This window comes from Dryobates pubescens, chromosome 23 (genome assembly GCF_014839835.1).
Source record: "Dryobates pubescens isolate bDryPub1 chromosome 23, bDryPub1.pri, whole genome shotgun sequence".
Classification (NCBI taxonomy): Eukaryota; Metazoa; Chordata; class Aves; order Piciformes; family Picidae; genus Dryobates; species Dryobates pubescens.
The window spans coordinates 15,659,554-15,683,303 of NC_071634.1; the positions used below are offsets into that span (position 1 = coordinate 15,659,554).

The window sequence follows — 23,750 nt, forward strand, 5'->3', positions numbered from 1 at the left end:
TGTGCCCGCAGCGTGCCCAGCCCGGGGGTGTCTGGGTGGCATAGGGGCATGGGTGGGTGGGTGGGTGGATGGACGGACAGACAGACACCTGGAGGGACAGATGGATGGACAGAGGCTGGGATGGGCAGGGGCGTGGCAGGATGGACAATGGCACTGGGATAGAGGGAGGGATGGACACTGGGGAATGGACAGATGGACACTGGGATGGATGGATGCTGGGGGATGGACAGATGGACACTGGGATGGAGGGATGGATGGATGGATGCTGGGGGATGGACAGATGGACACTGGGATGGAGGGATGGATGGATGGATGGATGCTGGGGGATGGACAGATGGACACTGGGATGGAGGGATGGATGGATGGATGCTGGGGGATGGACAGATGGACACTGGGATGGAGGGATGGATGGATGGATGGATGCTGGGGGATGGACAGATGGACACCGGGATGGAGGGATGGATGGACACAGGGATGCAGTGGGGTCCCTCTGGGGTGGGTACCTCCAGGAGGTACTTGGGGTCGCTCTGGGACACTGCAGAGGATGCAGCAGAGTCCTCTGGGCCACCCCTGCAGGAGGGAGCCCTGGGGGACACAGTGAGGCCACTCTGGGGTCTCTGGGGACCTGTTGGGGGTCTCAGGGGTGTCTCAGGGGGCCCACTGGGGTCACTCAGGGGTGTCTCCAGGGCTTGTTGGGGATGCCTCCAGAGCCTCTCAGAATGCACTGGGGTCTCCCCTGGGGGAGATGTCTCCAGGGAGCCTTGGTGCTGCTCTGGGACCCCCAGGACCTCTTTGGGGTCTCTCTGGGCTGCCTCAGCAGACACAGTGAGATGTCCCCAGGGTATTCCTGGGGCCTGCCAGGAGTCTCTCCAGAGCATCTTTGGGGGGGTGCATTGGGGTCCTCCTGGCTCGCCTCCAGAGCCTGTTTGGGGTTTCTCTGAGGTGTCTCAGGGGTGCAGCAAGATCCCCTCTGGGGTACTTGCAGGTCCTGCCCAGGCTCTCTCCAGGATGTCTTCTGGGGTGCATTGGTGTCCCTCTCCAGAGCCCATTTAGTGTGTCCCTGGGGCCTATTTGGAGTGGCTCCAGGGGATCTCAGGGGATGCAGCTTGGGTCTCCCCTCGGCTACCCTCAGGGCCTGCCCGGGGTGTCTCCAGGGGGTCTCAGGGGATGCATTCAGGTTGCTCTGGGTTATCTCCAGCACTTGGTTGGGATCTCTCCAGAGCAGCCCTGAGGGTCCATCAGGGGCCCTCTGAAGTGTCTCCAGAGGCTGTTTGGGGTCTCTCTGGAGTAGGGGATACATTGGGGTGTCTCTAGGGTATCTCCAGGACCTGTTTGGGATGTCTCCAGAGCAGCCTGGGATCTTCCCCAGGGTACACCCAGAGCCTGCCTGGGGTCTTTCAGAGTGTCCTGTGGGTTACATTTTGGGTTGCCCTGGAGCAGCTCCAGGACCTGTTTGGGATCTCTGCAGAGCATCTCAGAGGGTGCATTGGGGTCCCCCTGACTTGTCTCCAGAGCCCACTTGGGGTGTGCCTGGGGCCCGACTGGGGTCTTCCCAGGATGTCTGGCAGACTGCTTCCAGGTGACTCAGGGGTGTTTGCAGGACCTGTTTGGGATCTCTGCAGAGCATCTCGGGGGCTGCAGCAGGGCCTTCTCCTGGGTACACCTGGAACCTGCCCCGGTGCTTTCCAGGGTGTCTTGGAGGATGCATTGGGGTCACCCTGTGGTATCTGCAGGACCTGCCTGGGGTCTCTCCGGAGCATCTCTGGGGATGCAGCAGGGTCCCTCCAGGGTACCCCCGGGGCCTGCCCGGGCTCACTCGGAACCGGAGGCCTGGGAGTCCCCCTGGGGAACCCAAGGTCTCTCCTCTGCATCCCTCGGCGGCTGCCCACCGCCAGCCCCGGGGTGCCCGGTGCCCGCCGCCCCCCTCTCCCCCGGCGCGGGGAGGGACCGCTCCTCCCCGGAATGATGTCAGCCTGCCCGGCCGCGGCCCCCGCCTCCCCCGGCGGCTCCGGCCCTGCCTCCCCGGGGAGGCGGCGGCGGCGGCGGCATGGCCCGGGCCGGCGGGACAGCGGCGGGGCCGCGGCGCCGGGTGCTGGTGCTGATGGTGCTGGTGGCAGCGGCGGGGCGGCGGGGCCGGGGGGCCGCGGGGGGGTCACGGCGGCGGACAGCGGGCACCCCGAGCTCCCCCGGACCCTCCGGGCCCCCCGCCCGCCCGCTTCTGCTGCTGCTGCCGCTGCCGCCGTCGCCGCTGCCGCCGCCGCCGCCACCCCGCGTCGCGCCCGCCGCCGCCGCCCGCCCGGTAACGAGCCGCCGCCAGCCGCCCGCCCCCGCCCCATCCCGAGCCGCGCCTGCCCCCTCCCGCGCCCCTCGCCGGCCTCCTCCTCCCTCCATCCCTCTACTCCTCCTCTCAGCCTTCCTCCAGCCCTCCCTTCAGCCCTCCTCTGCCTCCCTCCATCCCTCCCTCCTGTCCTCGCATCCTCCCTCCATCCCTCCCTCTAGTCCTCTAAGCCTTCCTCCATCCCTCCACTCCTCCTCTCAGCCTTCCTCCATCCCTCCCTCTAGTCCTCTAAGCCTTCCTCCATCCCTCCCTCCGCTCCTCCTCTGCCTCCATCCACTCCTCCAACCCTCCCTCTATCACTCCACTCCTCCTCTCGGCCTTCCTCCATCCCTCCCTCCTGTCTTCTAAGCCGTTCTCCCTCCTTCTTTCCACTCCTCCTCTGCTTCCCTCCCTTCACTCCTCTAAACCTTCCTCCCTCCTTTCCTCTCCTTCCACTCCTTTAAGCATCCCTCCTTCCCTCCAGCCCTCTGTCTCTTTCCATCCGTCCCTCCTTCCCTCCTTCTACTCCTCCTCTGCCTCCCTCCATCCCTCCCTCCTCTCTAAGCCTTCCTCCATCCCTCCCTCCACTCCTCCCCATCCCTCCCTCCCCGCCGCCCCCCGCCCCTTCTCCTCCCGGTCCCTGCACTTGGCTCCTGGGCTCCTTCGTCTCCAACTTCTCCGGCCCTGCCTCCTCCTGCCTCCGCCTCCACCTCCCCCGCCTCGAGCCTCCCCCCCGGCTCCCTCCCGGTCACCCTCCGCAGATGCCGCTTCCCCGGCGGCCCCGGCACCTGCCCGGTTCCGAGCTCCGCTGCCGGACCCGGGGCAGGGAAGTTGGGGGCGATCGCTGAGCCCCTGCCATGTTCTCGGTGCAGGAGGCTCTGCCCCGGGGGGGGCTGCCCATGAAGGAGGAGCCGCTGACCGCCGGGCTGCCCTCCGTCCGCTGGCTGCAGGGCACCGGCATCCTGGATGCCAGCACGGCGGCACAGAGGTAAGGGGCTCCGCGGGCATCCCGGCTGCAGTGGGCACCCCAGGTACTGCGGGCATCCCGGGCTGCGCGGGCATTCCGGCCACTGCGGGCATCCCGGGCTCCGCCAGCGTCCCGGGTGCAGTGGGCATCCCAGGTACTGCGGGCATCCCGGGCTGCGCGGGCATCCCGGCCACTGCGGGCATCCCGGGCTCCACTGGCATCTCGGGTGCAGTGGGCGCCTCGGGCTCCATGGGTGCCCTGGGTGCGGTGGGCATCTTAGACTCCATGGACATCCCGGGCTCTGCCAGCATCCTGCCTTTGGTGGGCATCCTGAGCACTGCGGGCATCTCGGGCTCCCTGGGCATCCCAGGTGCTGTGAGCACCCTGGGCACTGCGGGCACTGCTGTTGCTGTGGGCATCTAGGGTGTTCTGATTGTGCTGGGTTCTGTGAGGTCCTTGGGCTCTGTGGCTATGCCAGGCACTGTGGGCATCCCAGGTGCTCCAGGCTCCATGAGCATCATGATCTCCAGTGGCATCCCATTTGCTGTGGGCATGTCACTCACCATGGGCATCCCGGGCTCTGCATGCATCCCGAGCACTGTGGGCATCACAGGTGCTGTGGGCATCCATCCTGCCCACCATGGGCATCCTGGCCACTGCAGGCATCTGAGGTACTATGAGCTTCATGGCTGTTCTGGGCACTCATGCCCAGCAGGTACCTCAGGCACTCCGGGTGCTACCCATGCCCTGGACTTCTTGGAGCTCTGGGCACCCACTGCATTCCTGTGGCATCCCAGAGCCCCTGTGGCCTTCAGCACCCCTGGGCACCTCAGGCACCCTGAGCCCTTGGTGCCCTGTGCATGCCAGGCCTGCTGCCCTGTGTTGGGAGGGCCGATGGGTGCTGGCAGTGGGGCAGGACCCGCTGCCAGATCTGCGAGGGGCTCGTGGTCTTGCCATGCCGTGCCATGCTGTGCACCCGCCGGCACTGGGACCTGTCCCCTGAGCCCCAGCTCTTGGGGAGCCGCCGAGGGCACAGGCAGGGCTGGCAGCGGTACCCTCCCTGTCTCCCGGGCACGGCTGTTGGCATCGGCTGGGGTGAGCCACCGCTGCAGCCTGTGCCACCAGGCTCGATGCAGCCCGATGCTTGATGCCCTCCCCGGCCCCAGCCGTCCTCATCTCCTGCCCTTACTTGGGGGGGGGGGTCAGGGCTCCCTGCACCCCATCTCCTGTCCTTACTGGGGGGAGGGAGTGGCTCTGTGCCCCCTGCCCCCCTGCTCTCTCCCCATGTTGTGCCCAGCGGGATCCTGGCTGCATCTGGGGGACCCCTGCAGCCCTGCCCCTAGCACCCCAGCCCCTGCTGCCCCCACCCTGTGTGCGCCGTGCGGCTCGGGGCGGTCGGGAAGCAGGGGGCTGTGCCCGGCCCGTGCTGTGGCTTTGCCCGGGGGTGACAGGAAGGGGACTCGGGGCGCTCCGTGCCCTCTCCTCATCCGCGGACAGGGGGTTTGGAGGGCTGGGGGCTCCCGGAGTTTCCCCCAAACCCCAACACAGTTGCGGGTACTCAGCGGACGGTTGAAAACTGCACAGCCCCCCCCCGCCCCGCCTCGGGAAGCCCAGCAAAGCTCCCCCCGCCCCGCGGAGGGGCACAGCCGCCACTCTAGAGCCCCCCCGAAGCGGCTGGACTGAGGGTCCCAGCCCAGAGAGCTGTGAGGGGAGGGCAGTGCGAGGTGGGGGCTGCAGTATCCAAGCTGAGGTGCGGGGGGCTGCCAGCCTTGGCACTGAGCACCCAGAAAACTTCTCCATGCCCCAGGGTGGGGCTGTGAGGCTGGATGGGGGGCAGTGTGTGTGTGGAATCTGGCCCACTCCCACCCAGGGGACACACACAGAGGGCTGGCACCCGTGGGCAGGGACATGGCTGCCCCCATGTCTCTGTGTGCCAGTGGGGCCCCGGGGGGTGAGGATGGGGCTGCCAGATCCCCCTGCCCTCTCCCCGTGGGATGCTGGGCACTCTGTGGTGCCCTCCAGCTGCCGTGCCCCCACCCCTTCCCACCATGGTGCCTGGCAGCAGTGTGGGCACGTTTGTGGGGTACTGGTCACCCCCAGGCCAATCTTGCCTCCACCCCCTGTCTGCACTCCTCTCGGATCCCCTGGGGGCAGGGGCAGGGCTTTTACCACCCCCCTACAATCACCCTCCGTAGACACCCCCCCCGATCCCATAGGTGACCCCATGGCCACTGCAGGGTTGCTGGGTGATGCCAGCTGGTACCCACGCCAGGGAGGGCAGGGGGGGTCTGGGGGCCAGGAGGTGAGCCCACGCAGGGTCTCCTCTTCCCGGCCGTGGGGGTCCAGCCCTCCCTCCCCACGCTTTGCAGAGCCGCCCTCCAGGGAGCTGTGGTTGCATCAGTGCGCGATGCCCAGGGTGCCCGGGGTGCCCGCCAAGGGAAGCTGCTGCTGTTCCTGTAAGAGCCCAGCGCTGGGCTCCTCTGCTAGGAAATGCACTGATTGCTTTCAATAATTAATGACGGCAGCGCCGGGAGCCCAGATGCAGCCATTACCGCCCCCCCGCGCCCCCGCCCCGGCACTTTAGGGACGAAGCTTTTTGGGGGTGGGGAGCAGAGCAGAGGGGAATGGGGGGGGGGGTGGCGGGGAGGTTGGGGGGGGGGCAAGAGGACGCTGGCTGGCTGCAGCCATCCAGCTGGCACCCTGCCACCTGCCCGTGCGGCCCCATGGCCGCTGGGCATACTGGGCTGGGGTCTCAGTGAGACAGGAGGGGGCTGGCTGTACACTTGTGCCTGGACACGTGTGTCGGTTGTGTACGTGCCAGGCAAGATGCCGTGGGCATGGGATGCCCTGGGAGCGAGCTCCTCGGCACGAGGGGGACCCATGGGTAGGGGACAGGGGGACACCCAGTGGAGTGTGCCAGGATGTGTGCCGGGACAGGCGTGTGGCTGTGCACACAGGTGCCCCTGTGCCAGGCGAGTGTGCCAGGCGTGTGCCCCGCTGCTTGCCACAGGGCTGGTTTGGCTCCCTGGTCGTCACCTTGGTGAGCTCTTTGCTTCTGCATGGAGAGGTGTCCCCGGAGAGGTGTCCCTGGAGCGTTGTCTCCCTGGCTTTCAGGGTCTGGGCTTCACACTTGGCCTTGGCTGGTGCCCACAGCTGGGGTCAGGGCTGGGAGTGATGGCAGGAGGTAACTAAAGCCCAAGGAGTGCCCTTAAAGGTGCCAAGGGACCTGCACTCGCCCTGTGCTGGCTCTGCCCCGGGGTGGTCCTGCTAATAGGACCTCTCCTTCCTGCTCTTGTTTGGAGGCCATGCTGGTGGCTGTGTCTTGTGTAGCACCGGGGGGGGGGGGGTCCCCATGTTCCCCACAGTCTCACGTCTGGGGGCAAGGGCTGGGAGCAGCGCTGGGAGGAGCAGAGCGTGGGGTGAGGTGGTCGTGCTCCATGCTGTGGGGGACTAGAAGGTCCGAGGGGGCCTGGAAGGTCCACAGGGTCCCCATGGGAACCATCTCTGGCAGCTGGAGGCTCCCCGAGGTTGGTGTGGGGGGAGCCAAATCCAGCCCCTCCCACCCCCCCCCGTCCTCACCTGATGTGTTTCTCATGATGAAAAGGGCAAAGTTTGTACATTGCTGTGTTTACCTTGCCCCCCCCCAGCATGACACTGGCTGGGGACAGGGCTCACATACTGGGCTGGGGATGAGGTGACAGGGATGAGGACTGCTCAGCAGTGGAGCCCTCGTCCCTGGGCATGGCTCTGGGCCCTCCCTTGTGCGGTCACTCTGGTGGCCGTGCAAGGGCAGCAGCGGTGGCCCTCGGAGCGGCACCCTGGGGCCTGTCCCCTCCCTGAGCACTGGGGCTGTCTTGAGGACTGTTCCTTCCTGGAGACCAGGGCTGGCTTCAGCCTTGCTCCCCCAGATTCAAGCTCTGTGAGCAGGAGGGGCGTGCTGGCCACGGGCACATCCTGGCCACGGAGCTGGGTGGGGGTCCTGGGTGCTCCCCCCGTCCTGCTGCGTTGGGAGCACTGTCACCCACCACAGGGCTGTTTGGCAGCTCCCACCGAGCCTGTCCCCTGGGGATGGGGTGACCCTGGGGATGGGGGGACCCTGGGGATGGGGGGACCCTGGAGAGGGGTCCTGAGTGCTGGCCCCGTCCTGGTCTGCAGAGCCCCGGGGGGCATTGGGAGCACTGTCACCCTCCACGGGGGTGGTCAGCAGCTCCCACGGAGCCTGTCTGCTAGTGATGGGGTGACCCTGGGGAGGGGCTGCTGGGGGTCCTGTGTTGTCCCCTCATCCTGGTCCACAGCACCCTGTGGTGGTGGGGGACCATTGGTACCTGCCAGGGGGAGCTGGGAGGGTACTACCGAGCCTGTCCCCTGGGGATAGGGTGACCCTGGCGGGGGGTGTGCTGGCAGCCGCCCCATGCTTACCCCCTCCTCTCCCCCCACCCCAACTTCCTCCTGGCAGCGGGGTGGGCCTGGCCCGAGCCCACTTTGAGAAGCAGCCCCCCTCCAACCTGCGGAAATCCAACTTCTTCCACTTTGTGCTGGCCATGTACGACCGGCAGGGCCAGCCCGTGGAGATCGAGCGCACCTCCTTCATCGACTTCGTGGAGAAGGAGCGGGTGAGACCCCCGGGAAGGGGGGGAATGGGGGCGTGGGGGGGGGGTAGGGTGGGGGGTCACACACCCCCCCCGCCGTTGGAGGTGTGCAGGAGGCTGTCCTGCAGAGGCTGAGAGCTGTCCCAAGCTCCTTGCACGTGTGGGGAGCTCCCGACCTGGCTCCCACCGCCGGGGGCTGCCCGAGGGCTGCGCTGGAAGGGGGCCAGGATGTCCTCTCCCCAGCCAACCTCCTCCCCCCAGGAGCAGAACGGAGAGAAAACCAACAATGGCATCCACTACCGGCTCCAGCTGCTCTACAGCAATGGTGGGTGCCAGTGCCTGGGGCGTGCCAGGGCTGGGGGCAGCACGGGCAGGGTTCACCCTGTGCCCTCTCACCACAGGGCTCCGGACTGAGCAGGACCTCTACGTCCGACTCATCGACTCCATGTCCAAGCAGGTACCGGCCTGGGGGCACATCTGCACACATCTGCACGCATCTGGCAGTGCCAGGCGGGCATGGCTGTGAGTGGGTGTGCACACGTGCGTGTGCCAGGCTGGCACAGCTGTGCAAGTGCATGCAGCTGGGCAGAGCAGGCAGGTGTGTAGATGGGCACAGCACACACGTGTACAAGGGCACAGCACACACAGGTGCATGGGCACAGCACACATGGGCACAGCACACACAGGTGCATGGGCACAGCACACATGCACAAGGGCACAGCACACACAGGTGCATGGGCACAGCACACACATGCACAAGGGCACAGCACACATGGGCACAGCACACACAGGTGCATGGGCACAGCACACATGGGCACAGCACACACATGTGCAGATGGGCACAGCACACATGGGCACAGCACACACAGGTGCATGGGCACAGCACACATGCACAAGGGCACAGCACACACAGGTGCATGGGCACAGCACACATGCACAAGGGCACAGCACACACAGGTGCATGGGCACAGCACACACATGCACAAGGGCACAGCACACATGGGCACAGCACACACATGCACAAGGGCACAGCACACATGGGCACAGCACACACATGTGCAGATGGGCACAGCACACATGGGCACAGCACACACAGGTGCATGGGCACAGCACACATGCACAAGGGCACAGCACACACAGGTGCATGGGCACAGCACACACATGCACAAGGGCACAGCACACATGGGCACAGCACACACATGCACATGGGCACAGCACACATGGGCACAGCACACACAGGTGCATGGGCACAGCACACATGGGCACAGCACACACATGTGCACATGGGCACAGCACACATGGGCACAGCACACACAGGTGCATGGGCACAGCACACACATGTGCACATGGGCACAGCACACACAGGTGCATGGGCACAGCACACACATGTGCACATGGGCACAGCACACATGGGCACAGCACACACAGGTGCATGGGCACAGCACACACATGTGCACATGGGCACAGCACACATGGGCACAGCACACACGTGCACAAGGGCACAGCACACATGGGCACACACGTGTGCACCCACTCAGCTCCCTGGCAGGGTGCCCCCCCGCCCTGCTCCCACCTCAGCTGCCACTGAGGACCCCCAGCCTGGCTGGGGTCACCCAAGGAAGGTCCATGGGTCGGGGAGGGGCCGGAGCGGTGGCAGGGGCTGGCGGCAGGGTGCCCGGAGGTGGTGGCACCCCCCTGCGTGCTCTCTCCTCCCCCCCAGGCCATCATCTACGAGGGGCAGGACAAGAACCCAGAGATGTGCCGAGTCCTCCTCACCCACGAGATCATGTGCAGGTAGGTGGGGGAGGCCCTGTGGGGACCGAGTGGCACCAAGGGGGCCAGGTTGGCACCGTGGGGTCCCCCGTGCCCCATTAGTGCTGCTCTTGTTTACCACCCTCGCCTGGGTGTTTGTGCAAATTAAGACTCCGTGCCAGGGTGGTTAATTAATCTCCAGGAGCCAGGATAACGATGCCAGGGACGGGCCCCCCGCTGCTCCCCGCTCCCCAGGGCTGGCACCAACGTGTTGATTGGCCAGCCAGAGGTGGCACAGACGTGGCACTGCTGTGTCCCCGTGGGTGACGAGGAGCCCCAAGGAACAGTGTGGGGCTGGGGCACCCCCGCTTCAGAGCTCCCTCCTCTTTGGCTTCCTGGGGCACGAATGCCCCCTCAAGAGCCCCAAACTAGAGCCCAGCCCCATGATGTGGGGTGGTGGGGTGGGTAAGAGGGGTGCCCCAGGGGTGCCATCTCTGCCACAGCCCCCTGCCCTGGCACCTATGGCTGTTGTCCCTGTCCTGAGATGTGTTCCCACCCTGGGCATTTGTGGGGTTCCTCTGCCCCCCTCTCCCGTTGTGGGGCAGGACCCCCCCCACTCCCCAACACTAAACTGGGCGATTCTGGAGGGCACAAGGGTGGCAAGTGGGGGTCCGGTGGGTGTTGCCCTGAGGGTCGGGGGTGTAGGGGTGGCCCCAGCCCCCCTCACGCCAGCTCCTGTCCCCGGCCCGTGTCCAGCCGCTGCTGTGACAAGAAGAGCTGCGGGAACCGCAACGAGACCCCCTCGGATCCCGTCATCATCGACAGGTACCGAGGGGCATCCCCCGCACCTCGCTGCGGCCGAGGGAAGGGGGCAGCGCGGGGGGACCCTGGGAGCTGGGGTGGGGGGTCCCCGGGGGCTGGGGAGGGGGTGCGAGCGATGCTTCGATAGCGCCAATGAGCTGGGGGAGCAGAGCGGGGGCTCCGGGGCGGGGGGCAGGTGAGGTGCCCCCGGTCTGGCCGGGGTCCCGGGCCAGGCTGCGGTGGCAGACGGGGACGGGCCGCTCGCCGTCACCGCGGCACTTCCGAGGGGCCTGGGACCAATACAGCAGCCGGGCGCCACCGGGGCGCTGTGGCGAGGGACGGGCAGCCGGTGGCAGCCCCGCGCCGGGGCCAGGAGCCGCAGGGACACCCCCGTGCCGTGTCCCCGGGTGCCGTGTCCCCGGGTGCCGTGTCCCCCGGCGCCGTGTCCCCCGGCGTGCCCCCACGGGGAGGCACAGAGCCATCCTCCCTGCCAGGGCAGGGAGGGAGTGGGCAGCCCAGCCTGATGTGTGCCTGGACATGGTGCCCTGCCCGTGGGCATAGGCATAGCATAGGCACCTGTCTGTCTGTCTGTCTGTCTGCAGCCCTGTCCCTCTGTCCTGCCTGTACAGACTGCACACACCTCACCTCCTGCCATCCCCCATTCTTCTCCATCACTCCCTTTGTCCATCACCCATCCTGCTGTCCCATCATCCATCCATCCATCCATCCATCCATCCATCCATCCATCCATCCATCCATCCATCCATCCTTCCTTCCTTCCATCCATCCTTCCCCCATCCCTCCTTCCATTCTTCCTCCCCACCCTTTCACCTGCCCATTCCTTCCCTCCCTTCTCTATCTGCCCTCTCACCAGCTGTTCCTCCATCCAGCAGCACCCCCAGGCCCCCACACATCCCCTCCTCTGTCCCCCTGTCCCTCCACCCAGCCTGTCCTGTGCCCATCCCTCTGTCCTGTGCCCATCCCTCTGTCCTGTGCCCATCCCTCTGTCCCCATTCAGGAGTTTTCATGGCTCTCCTGGCACGATGGCACTGCCCTGGTGACACCAAGTCAAGCCCACCCTCTTCAGGAGGTGCTGAGGCCTCCAGGGACCCCATCTTGGGCACCTTGGGGCCAGAGCAATACACTGGGGACCACGGGGGCTGGCCTGTCCCTTGGTCCCGGGGGGTTTCATGTGATCAGCTTCTCCCTGGGACACTGGAGGGTCCCTGGGGACAAGGGATGGATCCTGCATACCTCGACCCCAGCTTGCTCCAACTGTGCTGCTGCCAACCAGCTGTGCCCTCCCTCCCAGCCAGCTGTGCCCAGCCAGCTGTGGGGATCGCAGCCACTGCCCCCTCCCCGTCATGGCCGGGGGGGGTGCAGCCACCATGGCCCAGCCATCACAAACCTCCTGCTCATGGTGACCCCAGGTCCCCCCCCGTGCCCTCATCCACCTTGTCCCAAGGTGCTGCACCCCTCGAGTGCTTCTGGGGTGCCCTGTGACTCCCCTGTGCTGGAGGCAGGGACCTCTCCCCCCCACACCTGAGGACAGTGTCCCTCCAGCCCCCTTCCTTCTCCCCAGGGACTTCTCAGGGCTGGAGGTGTGGTCCCCTGGCTGGTGACATCCCTGGGCTGGTGGCATCCAGGGGGGCATCCTCGGTGCCCCCTTGCCCTCCTCCATCCCTTGGTGGGGGTCACCTGGGGCCCATCCCCAACCCCATCTCCCCAGGGACCCCTCGAGGCTGAAGGAACATTCTCTGACCCCACCCAGCCCCTTTAGCCCCCTCCTCAGCCCATCCTGATCCCCCCAGCCCCACCCTCTGACCTCCTCCAACCCCTTTAGCTCCTCTCCAGCCTCTTCTAACCTCCCTCACTCCCCCATCCCCAGCCTCCCTGGCCACCCCCAGCCCCTTTAACTCCTCCTCAGCCCTCATTCTCCTTCTCTGACCCACTCTCATCCCCTTCAACCCCCTCCCAGCCCCATCTTAACCCTCTCCTGCTCCCTCTGACCACCCCCAGCCCCTTTAACCCTTCCTCATCCCCTCCTGACCCCCGCAGTGCCCCACTCCATCCTTCTCCAGCCCCCTAACCACCTTCATCTCCCTCTAGCCACCTCTCAGCCCCCCATCCCCGGCCTCCCTGACCCACTCTCAGCCCCTTTAACCCCTCCCCAGCCCCATCCTGCTGGCAGGGTTCACCTGGAGCTAGGCTGGTGCCCAGCTCCCTGCTTTTGCCCTCACCAGCCCCAGTCCCCCAGGGAGCCCCCCTGGGCTGGAGCTGATGACACCCCCTGGCTAGCGGCATCCCCGAGCTGGTGGCGTTAGAGAGGGACATCCCCCACATCCTCTCACCTTCCTCCATCCGCTGGGGGGCGAGGGGGGTGGGGTGGGGGGTGGTGGTCACCCGGGGCCAGGCTGCTGCCCAGCCCACTGCTTCCCACCCCCCCCCAGCTCCTACCCCACCCCACTCCCTCCCCTCCCGCCGCACCCCCTCCCCTTCCTCCCAACCCTTCTCCCCAGCCCTTCGCCCAGCCCCACTGGTTTAGAGAGCCGGCTAAGTGCCCTATCAACATGTTAATCAAATTACTTAGGAGCTAAAATTGAGGCTTTTCATTAATTATACAAGATTAGCCTAATTGCGGATTCAAATTTATGCGCCGGGAACAGAAGGTGTTCGGCAGCAGCGCCGGGAATTTGCATATTAAATGGGGAGCGGGGTGCAGGCGGGATGCTAATGCTTCCCCCGCCGGTATTTATAACTCCCCGGCCCATATGTGGCTGCCGGGGGGCGGGGGGAGGGGGGGGGAGCACAAGGATTATCCACTCCACCCCGATCCCCCCCACCCCGATCCCCCCACCCCGCCCAGCAGAGTAGAGGCAGGGCCAGGGAGCTGGGTCAGGAAAGTCGGGGGGGGGGGTGTTGGGGAGGGGTGTTGAGGATGGTTAGAGAGGGGTTAAGGGGGCTGGAGGAGGTCAGAGAGAGGGACTGGGGGGGGTGCAGGAGGGGCTGAAGAGGGGTTAAAGGGCTGGGGGGAGAGGCAGAGAAGGGGGGTGAGGGTGTCGGGATGGGCTGGGGAGGGGTTAAAGGGACTGAGAGGGGTCAGGGAGGCTGGGGATGGGGGGCTGAGAGGTGGCTAGAGCGGGATGAAGGTGGTTAGGGGGCTGGAGGAGGACAGAGTGGGGCACTGTGGGGGTCAGGAGGGGATGAGGAAGGGTTAAAGGGGCTGGGGGTGGTCAGGAGAGGGTTAAGATGGGACTGGGAAGGGGTTAAAGGGGGTGAGAAAAGGGGGATGAGGGCGTCAGGATGGGCCGAGGAGGAGTTAAAGGGGCTGGGGGTGGCCAGGGAGGCTGGGGATGGGGGGGTGAGGGTGGTTAGCAGGGGCTGGAGAGGAGTTAAGGGGGCTGGAGGAGGTCAGAGGGTGGGGCTGGGGGGGGATCAGGATGGGCTGAGGAGGGGGCTAAAGGAGCTGGGTGGGATCAGAGGGAGCAGGAGGGGGCTAAGGTGGGGCTGGGAAGTGGTTGAAGGGGGGCTTGGGGATGGGGAGTTGGGGGGGTGTCAGGGGGGCTGAAAGGGGGTTGAGGAAGCTGGGGGACCTCAGAAGGGTCGGAGCTGAGGGACTGGGGGAGTCAGGAGGGGCTGGGGAGGGGTTAAGGTGGTCGGGAGGGGGGTCACCCCCAGCCCCACGCCGTCCCTGTCAATCTCCTGGCAGGGCGGGGGGTGTTTTCCTGCCGTTTTCCAGCTCCTTCCTTGCCCTGATTACCTCCTGCCAGGCGGGAGGGAGGGAGGGAGGAGGGGGTTCGGGGGGGTGTCTCCCTCGTCCTAGCCTTTCCCGGGAAAGCCGCCCCCTCCGTGGGCAGTGCCGCGGCGGGAGCCCTGCTCCCTGCGTCCCCCGAGGAGCGGGGCTGCGGTCCGGCTGCTCAGGCAGGCCACAGGGGGCCCCGGCCCGGGGGGCCCCGACCTGCACCGGGGCTGCGTGGTCCCCAGTTTGTGCCCCCCCGGGGAGGGGGCTGGAGGGGGCTGGGGCCAGGAGGCTGTGCCTGCCGCTCCCGTCCTGTGCCCCGCTGGCACAGGGGCACGCTGGGATGGCACAGGGTGGCAGACTGGGATGTGGGACGGGTTGGCATACTGGCACGGGGACACACTGAGATGAGGAGCAGGATGGCATACTGGGGTGGGCATAGGTTGGGAGACTGGGGTGGGGACACACTGGGATGGGGCAGGGTGGCACACTGGGGTGGGGGACAGGGTGGCACAGTGGGATGGGAAGAGGCTGCAAGGACAGGAGTGGGACACACCGGGATGGCACGGGATGGCACAGTGGGATGGCACAGGATGACACGGTGGGATGGCAGGGGTTGGCACTGGTTGGCAGTGGTTTCCTGCTCCCCACCTCTGGTCTCTGTCCTCTCATGCCAGGTTCTTCCTCAAGTTCTTCCTCAAGTGCAACCAGAACTGCCTGAAGAACGCAGGCAACCCCCGGGACATGCGGCGCTTCCAGGTGAGGGGCTGGGACCCCCCCTCAAATTCTGCCCCACGCAGAAGGGGCTTGGGGGCATCACACAGTTCCCCACTCGGGGAATCAACTCCCTCATTCCCTCTGACCCTTTTGCAAAGCCTACTCTCCAAGCCCTCGTTCCCCACAGCACCTCTGCAGACCCCAGTTCCCAGCCCCCCGTTCCCCACAGCACCTCTGCAGACCCCAGTTCCCAGCCCCGCGTTCCCCACAGCACCTCTGCAGACCCCAGTTCCCAGCCCCCCGTTCCCCACAGCACCTCTGCAGACCCCAGTTCCCAGCCCCCCGTTCCCCACAGCACCTCTGCAGACCCCAGTTCCCAGCCCCCCGTTCGCCACAGCACCTCTGCAGACCCCAGTTCCCAGCCCCCCGTTCCCCACAGCACCTCTGCAGACCCCAGTTCCCAGCCCCCCGTTCCCCACAGCAGCTCTGCAGACCCCACTTCCCAAACCCCAGTTCCCCTTGCACCCTTTGCAAATCCTAGCCCCCTCTGAACCCCTTTGCAGCCCCCCCTGAGCCCCAGCTCCCCAACCCCAGCTCCCCTCCACCCCTTTGTCACCCCTCATTTCGCAGCCCCAGCCCCCCTTAGATCCCTCTGCAGATCCCAAGCCTCCTCTCCCCTTACACCCCATAGCCCTCAGCCCCTCTCTCCCCACATACCCCTAGCCCCTTCTCCCCCCTCTCCTGTCCCCCTAGCCCCCTTTCCCTTCAGTCCCCCCACAGACCCCAGCCCCTTCTCCCCACTCTCACTATAGCTTCCAGCCCCTTCTCCCCCATCTCCCCACCAAAGCCCCCAGCCCCTCTCTCCCCGGCTTCTCCCCCAGCCTCCCCTATACCCTCAGCCCCCTCTCCTCCCCAGAACTCCTATTTCACCTCACCCCCCATAGCCCCCAGCCCCTCTCTCCTCTGCCTCCCCTTTCCCCCCAGGCTCCCCAAACCCCCCAGCTCCCCTTTCCCCCTTCCCCAGCCCCTCTCTTCTGGCAGCAGCTGGAGGCTGGGGGGGTGGGTCCGGCCCGGCCTCCCCCCCCAGCACCGCGCCTTCATTAGGGCCTCTCGTAACGATATGATAATTGTGACATTTTTACATGATTAACGACCCAGCCAATTTGCATCGAGCGGAGCCGGCGCCGGGAGAGCAGCCAAGGCGGGGGGGGCACGGGGAAGGGGGGCGCAGGGGGGCCCCTGGGGTCCCCTGGCCGGGGACACAGGGGTGGGACCAGGCTGGGGACCGGGGCACTGCCGGTGGGGGGGGTCCCGGGAATGGGGGGGGCACAGGTGTGTGTGCAGGGGCAGGGATGTGCATGGACAGGCAGCCACACGTGTGCAGGGGCACACACACATGGGACACGTGTGTGCAGGGATGCACACACACCTTGGAACAGGCATGCACAGGTGTGCACACACAGCACACACACGTGTGCAGGAGCACACACACACGGCTTGGAGCATGCATGAGCACACACAGGTGTGCACACACAGCACACACACGTGTGCAGGGGCACACACACATGGCACACGTGTGTGCAGGGATGCACACACACCTTGGAACAGGCATGCACAGGTGTGCACACACAGCACACACACGTGTGCAGGGGCACACACACATGGCACACGTGTGTGCAGGGATACACACACACACACCTTGGAACAGGCATGCACAGGTGTGCACACACAGCACACACACGTGTGCAGGAGCACACACACACGGCTTGGAGCATGCATGAGCACACACAGGTGTGCACACACAGCACACACACGTGTGCAGGGGCACACACACATGGCACACGTGTGTGCAGGGATGCACACACACCTTGGAACAGGCATGCACAGGTGTGCACACACAGCACACACACGTGTGCAGGGGCACACACACATGGCACACGTGTGTGCAGGGATACACACACACACACCTTGGAACAGGCATGCACAGGTGTGCACACACAGCACACACACGTGTGCAGGAGCACACACACACAGCTTGGAGCATGCATGAGCACACACAGGTGTGCACACACAGCACACATGCATGAGGAGAGACACACATGGCACATGTATGTGGATGTGCACACCCCCCTTGGCATGCTGACACACGTGTGCACAGCACACACACGTGCAGATGGACACACAGAGCCCTTGGCACACTCACACCCATGCACACACACGTGCAGATGCACCCCCCCCATGGCAGCAGCACACCCAGACGTGCACACGCTGCCCATAGGTGTGCAGGGGCATCCCCTGGCACATGAAAGCCCCTGCACACGTGGGCACACAACACCTGCACCCCCTTGGCACACAGGCTGGCCCAGTGCACACACACGTGCAGGGGCAGCCCTGTGACACTAGTGACAGGCAGGTGGGCAAAGAGCCCCCCCTGGAGTGGTCCCCGTGGGGAAGCTGACACCGCTGCCTGCCCTCCGTGGTGGCCCCAGGGCTGAGCAGCGACACGGCCGTGGGGCATGAGGTGGCCCTGTGGTGTGGGGCACAGGGAGGCTGTCCCTGAGCAGGCTGTCTGGTGGCCATGGGGCACAGGGGATGGTGTCCCTGAGCAGGCTGTCTGGTGGCTGTGGGGCACAGGGAGGCTGTCCCTGAGCAGGCTGTCTGGTGGCCGTGGGGCACAGGGGATGGTGTCCCTGAGCAGGCTGTCTGGTGGCCGTGGGGCACAGGGGATGGTGTCCCTGAGCAGGCTGTCTGGTGGCCGTGGGGCACAGGGGAAGGTGTCCCTGAGCAGGCTGTCTGGTGGCCGTGGGGCACAGGGGAAGGTGTCCCTGAGCAGGCTGTCTGGTGGCCGTGGGGCACAGGGGAAGGTGTCCCTGAGCAGGCTGTCTGGTGGCCGTGGGGCACAGGGGATGGTGTCCCTGAGCAGGCTGTCTGGTGGCCGTGGGGCACAGGGGATGGTGTCCCTGAGCAGGCTGTCTGGTGGCCGTGGGGCACAGGGGATGGTGTCCCTGAGCAGGCTGTCTGGTGGCCGTGGGGCACAGGGGATGGTGTCCCTGAGCAGGCTGTCTGGTGGCCGTGGGGCACAGGGGAAGGTGTCCCTGAGCAGGCTGTCTGGTGGCCGTGGGGCACAGGGGAAGGTGTCCCTGAGCAGGCTGTCTGGTGGCCGTGGGGCACAGGGGATGGTGTCCCTGAGCAGGCTGTCTGGTGGCCGTGGGGCACAGGGGATGGTGTCCCTGAGCAGGCTGTCTGGTGGCCGTGGGGCACAGGGGATGGTGTCCCTGAGCAGGCTGTCTGGTGGCCGTGGGGCACAGGGGATGGTGTCCCTGACCAGGCTGCCCCCGCAGGTGGTGGTGTCGACGACGGTGAGCGTGGAGGGGCACGTCCTGGCAGTCTCTGACAATATGTTTGTCCACAACAACTCCAAGCACGGGCGGCGGGCACGGCGCCTCGACCCCTCCGAAGGTGAGCCCCTCTGTGCCCGCCCCTCTGTGCCCGCCCCTCCGTGCCCCTGCGTGCCGTGCCCTGGCCCGTGTGGCATCCATGCGTGTGGGAGCTGCTGCTTCTGTGGCATCCTCTGCCCCGCGGTGCCAGGGCTGCCCATCTTTCCACCTTGTCCGTGTGTCCATCCACACGGCACACCCCCCTGGCCTCTCCATCCACCTGCCCATGCAGGTGTCCTTCCCTCCTGGGTGCCCTCTGTCTGTCCACGTTCTGTTTGTCCATCCGTGCATCCAGCGCAGCTGCCTGTCCCTCCCTCTGCCCAGTGCATGCGTGCCCTGTCCACCTGTCTGACCCCCTGGCTCTCTGTCTGTCTGTCCCATGCATGCCTTTTCCACCCCTCCACACTGATGTGTTCTTTCTACCCTCGTTAGAGCTCTTCCCCACCATCCCCTCCCCACTGTCCCCATCCGTGTCCATGTGGCCACCCATCTGTCCCCTGCCCCTGCCTGCTTCTCAGTCTCCACCTCTCCTCTCCCTCTCTGTCTTCTCTCCCCCAACCCCCGACCAGGGCCCCCCACGGCCCCCCACACTCACTGCTTCTCCCTCTCCTCGTCCCCCTTTCCCCCCAAAAGCAGCCACCCCCTGCATCAAAGCCATCAGCCCCAGCGAGGGCTGGACCACCGGCGGCGCCACCGTCATTGTCATCGGCGACAACTTTTTCGACGGGCTGCAAGTCGTCTTCGGCACCATGCTGGTGTGGAGCGAGGTACGGGGGAGGGGGTTACGAGGCTTTGGGAGAGGGGGGCTGGCGGGGTGGGGGGAGGGCGCTGCTGAGCCCCTTGGCTGTGGGCTGAGCACCGTCTCGCCCCGCAGCTCATCACGCCTCACGCCATCCGGGTGCAGACCCCCCCGCGGCACATCCCCGGCGTGGTGGAGGTGACTTTGTCCTACAAGTCCAAGCAGTTCTGCAAAGGTGCTCCTGGACGCTTCGTCTACACCGGTGAGGGGGGGCACAGATGCCCGGTGAGGGGCACAGGCCCCTGGGCAAGGGGCACAGAACCCCAGCGAGGGGGAGAGAACCCTGGGAAGGGGGCACGGATCCCCTGGTGAGGGGCACAGACCTCCGGGAAGGGGCAAAGACCTCCAGTGAGGGGCACAGACACCCAGAAATGGGCTATGGGTGCACAGGTCACTGGGGATGGGGGTATGGACCCCTGGTGAGGGGCACAGACCCCTAAGAACGGGCACAGATTCCCTGTGAGGGGTAGAGACCCCCTCCCCCCCCAGGAAGGTGACACAGATCCTGGGGTTCCCTATTGATCTGGGGTGGGGGTGGGCAGCTTAGCCCTGTACCCCTCAGTCTGTGCCTCAGTTTCCCTCTGGGTTCCCGAGGGGCCAGGGCCAGGGAGGTTCAGGACAGCTTGGGGGGGCAGCAGCTGAGCCCCCCCCCCCCTTCTCTTGGCAGCACTGAACGAGCCCACCATTGACTACGGGTTCCAGCGGCTGCAGAAGGTCATCCCCCGGCACCCCGGGGACCCCGAGCGCCTGCCCAAGGTAGGGGACTGCCCCTCAGCACCCCCACCCCTGTGTCTCAGAGTGGCACATGGAGGGCACAGGGACAGGGAGAATGCTGGAGAAGGCTCAAGGAGAGCCATGGGGGAAGGCAGGGAGGGTCATGGGGGGCTCAAGGAGGGTCACGGTGGGGGGAGCCGTGGGGGCCACTTCTGAGCCCCATCCTGCTCCCCACCCAGGAGGTGCTGCTGAAGCGTGCAGCTGACCTGGTGGAGGCTCTGTATGGGATGCCACACAGCAACCAGGTACTGTGACCCCCCCGGCCTGGCAGCTCCCACTCAGCCCATCCTCCCCCTCCTGCTCCCCCATCCCGAGCACCCCAAGCCCTCACAGCAGGGACACAGAAGCCAGAAGCTGGCCCTGGGCTCCCAGCTCCACATCTGCTTCACATCAGGATTCCTGAGGCGCTGAGTCAGCACTCCCCACCCCCACCCCAGCCCCCCATCTGCAGGGAAGGGGAGCAGCAGGGTCAGGCCTCCAAAGCTGCCTTTGTTCTCAGCTCCTTCCCAGTTGGTGACACAACCTGGGGGGTCCTGTTCCCCCCTGCCCCATCGCTGCCCAGCACAGGATGCTTGGGCCTGGGGGTGCCCTGGGAGGTGTGTGTGTGGGGGGGGGGAAGGGGTATCTCAGCACCCCCTGTCCTGTTCTGCATTCCAGGGGTGCTTGGGGACTGAGGGTGCCCTGGGAGGTGACATGAACTGGGGGGATCTGCACAGCCCCTGCCCCATCACTGCCCATCGCAGCCTGTCCTGCACCCTGAGGCTGTGGGTGCCCTGGGAGGTGGCATGAGCTGGGACATTCTCAGCACCCCCCACCCCACCAGCGCCCACCACAGCCCATCCTGTGCCTGGGGACGTGAGTGCCCTATGAGGTGACACAAGCTGGGGAGGGTCTCAGAGCCTCCCAACCCCGTCCTGCACCCTGGAGGGGGAGGGGGGGATGTGGTTGCCCTGAGCGGTGAGATGAGCCGAGGGGTCTCAGCCCCCGCTGGCACCCCCCACCCTGCCCCGCAGGGACGCTGTGGGCACCCTGGGAGGTGACACGAGCTGGGGAGGGGGTCTCAGCCCAGCCTCTGCTTGCCGCGGGGTGACGCCGCCCCCGTGTGCCGCATCCCCCAGGACCTCATCCTGAAGCGGGCGGCAGACATCGCCGAGGCTCTGTACAGTGTGCCCCGCACCCCGGGCCAGCTCTCCTCGCTGGCGGGCACCCACGGCCCCGCCGCCGTCATGGGGGTGAACTCCTTTGGCACCCAGCTGGCCGTCAACATCGGCGACTCCCCGCAGGGCGCCGAGCAAGGTGGGCCCGGGGCCGCGCCGCGGGGCGGCGGGAGGGGGTCCCTGCCCTCCCCGTGCCACCCCCGGCCCCTCTCGCCCGCAGGTTTCTCGCGGAACACGGGCAGCGTCTCGCCGAGGGGCTACGTGCCCAGCTCCACGCCACAGCAGAGCGGCTACGGCGGCGCCGCCGGCATCGGCGGCTATGGTGGTGGCACCATGGCTGGCCTGGGGGTGCCCGGCTCCCCCAGCTTCCTCAACGGCTCCACGGCCAACTCGCCCTACGCCAGTGAGTCGGTGCCACGGCGTGTCCCCGGTGCCTCCTGCCGGCCCCGGGACCTCCTCAAAGCCGTGTGCTGATCCCAAGGTGTCCCCAGAGTCGTGCGCTAGCCCTCGGACCCCCCCGGTGCCGTGCAGCGGCCCTGGGGCATCCCCAGCACCGTGCAGCTGCAGCCCTGGCATGTCCCCAACACCATGCACCAGCCCGGTGGTGTTCCCCAAGCTCTGGGTGCTCCCAGTGCTGTGCACCATCCTCAGTGTGTCCCCAAAGCCATGTGCCAGCCCCGGGGTGTTCCCCAAGCCCTGCACCAAGCCCTGGGGGCACCCAGTGCCATGTACCATTCACAGGGTGCCCCCAAAGCCATGTGCCAGCCCCGGGGTGCTCCAAAGTCCCAGAGTGTCCCCAGGGCGATGCACCAGCCTCAGGTGTCTTCAAAGCCACGCACCAGCCCTGCGTGTCCTTAATGCCATGCACCAGCCTGGCATATCCCCAAAACCATGTGCCAGCCCCAGGGTGTCCCCAGAACCGTCAGGGAGGGTGAGTGGGAAGGTGGCCAACCGAGTCACGACGAGCCCTGGCCCTTGCAGTCCGTCTCCAAGCGCCATCACACCCCACCCCCAGCTGTGCCCAGCCTGAGCAGGTCTCTCCCTGCAGTCGTGCCCGCCAGCCCCCCACTCGGCGCCTCCTCCATCACCCTCCCGTCGGGCACCAACGCTTCCACCCCCACCGGGGTCTTCTCCTTCTCCCCGGTCAACATGATCTCGGCGGTGAAGCAGAAGAGCGCCTTCGCCCCCGTGGTGCGGCCACAGCCCTCCCCGCCGCCCGCCTGTGCCAGCACCAGTGCCAGCAGCCTGCAAGGTGAGGCGGGCGCGGGCACCTCTGCCCACCCCGGGTTCACCCTAGCCGCGGGGATCGTGGTGGCAGCACCGCGCCTGCGCTCTCCTGCCTGCACCCGGGGCGCGGCCGGGGCTGTGCCACCGTGCCAGCTCTGTCTTTGTGCCCCCCCCCGTGCCCAGCCCTCACCCCCTCTCTGCCTCCTGCTGCTCAGATCCGGCTTTCGAGGACTCGGACAAGTTCCACACGCCGGCGCGGCCGCTGCAGGGGTTGGCCTATTCCTAAGCACAGTAGGTCCTGGCATGCCCCAGCGCCCCCCAGCTCCCGCTGGGATGAGCAGGGATACTGCACCTTGCTCTGCCCACCTCTCATCTTCCCTTCCAGCCATGCCCAGCCGCCTCATGCCACCCACGTGAGCCAGGACAGCGCCGGAGCCGTGACACGGAGCAGGACTGAGCGTGGCCTGGCAGCGTGGCCCCTCTGACCTGCTCCCCGGGGCTCCCCTTGGGATCGGGGCACGGGGGGCTGTGGGACCCACCCCCTTCTGCCCTGCAGCCACCCCAGCTTGGTGACCCTGGCCATGGCCAGCACCAGCCTGGCTTGGCATGGCACAGCTTGGCTGGGTGGGTAGCACTCCTGGGGCCAGAGGGGCCCTAGGGGTAGCCTCCAGGAGTGACCTGAGCGCTCTGGGTTTGGCCCCGGAAAGACACAGAGAGACCCAGGGGAGTGTGGGGCAGCTGTGGGCAGGATGGTCCAGGGTGGGAGGGATGGATGCTCTGGGGCAGGAGAGATGTGCCAAGGTGGCATGGATGCTCTGGGGCAGGATGGAAGCTCTGGGGTGTGAGGGATGGATGTCCTGGTGCAGGATGGAAGCTCTGGGGTGTGAGGGATGGATGTCCTGGGGCAGGATGGAAGCTCTGGGGCAGGATGGATGCTCTGGGGTGTGAGGGATGGATGCTCTGGGGCAGGATGGATGCTCTGGGGTGTGAGGGATGGATGCTCTGGGGCAGGATGGAAGCTCTGGGGTGTGAGGGATGGATGTCCTGGGGCAGGATGGAAGCTCTGGGGCAGGAGGGATGCTCTGGGGTGTGAGGGATGGATGCCGTGTGGTTGAGTGGATGCTCCAGGGTGGAAGGGATGGATGCTGTGAGATGGGAAGGATGATCCAGAAGAGGATGGATGCTCTGAGCTCGGAGGGATGCTCCAAGGTGGGATGGTTACTTCGGGGCAGGAGGGATGGATGCTTCAGGGCAGGGTGGGTGCTCGAGGTAGGATCGGGGGACAGGCCAGGGCAGAATAGATGCTCAAGAAGAGGATACATGTTCCAGGGCAGGAGGGATGCTCTGGAAAGGGGAGGATGCTCCAGGATAGGATGGATGCTCTGGGGCAGGGTGGATGTTCCAGGGCAGGACGGCAGCTCCGGCGGGACCCATCTGTCTCCCACACACAGTTCCCGGCTCTCTCACGGCTGCG

At 66.3% G+C, this 23,750-nt stretch overlaps 1 protein-coding gene across 5 annotated transcripts; it reads left to right on the forward strand.

Annotated features, from left to right (window-relative positions):
• Positions 1-2,015: 2,015 nt before the first annotated feature.
• On the forward strand, positions 2,016-23,125 carry EBF4 (EBF family member 4). Of its 5 annotated transcripts, none has more exons than XM_054172218.1 (18): positions 2,016-2,299; positions 3,190-3,305; positions 7,741-7,897; positions 8,135-8,198; positions 8,275-8,330; positions 9,594-9,667; positions 10,382-10,450; positions 14,843-14,924; positions 18,224-18,341; positions 18,953-19,086; positions 19,194-19,320; positions 19,786-19,874; positions 20,072-20,137; positions 21,011-21,188; positions 21,270-21,452; positions 22,098-22,301; positions 22,492-22,567; positions 22,662-23,125. In XM_054172218.1, exons 1-17 carry the CDS (start codon positions 2,048-2,050, stop codon positions 22,560-22,562), a joined length of 2,040 nt encoding a protein of 679 aa, XP_054028193.1. In that variant the 5' UTR covers positions 2,016-2,047; the 3' UTR covers positions 22,563-22,567; positions 22,662-23,125. The 5 variants fall into 5 exon arrangements, with proteins under 5 accessions (XP_054028193.1, XP_054028194.1, XP_054028190.1 ...); XM_054172219.1 differs by having other exon boundaries at positions 18,956-19,086; XM_054172215.1 differs by having other exon boundaries at positions 21,011-21,452.
• The last annotated feature ends 625 nt before the right edge of the window (positions 23,126-23,750 follow it).

Bases quoted from the DNA above. Each gene is read 5' to 3' on its own strand.
- EBF4 (XM_054172215.1), top strand. From the start codon at position 2,048: ATGGCCCGGGCCGGCGGGACAGCGGCGGGGCCGCGGCGCCGGGTGCTG. The intron at 8,199-8,274 runs GTGGGTGCCAGT...CTCTCACCACAG, and splicing joins CCAGCTGCTCTACAGCAATG to GGCTCCGGACTGAGCAGGAC. The intron at 21,453-22,097 runs GTGAGTCGGTGC...CTCTCCCTGCAG, and splicing joins GGCCAACTCGCCCTACGCCA to TCGTGCCCGCCAGCCCCCCA.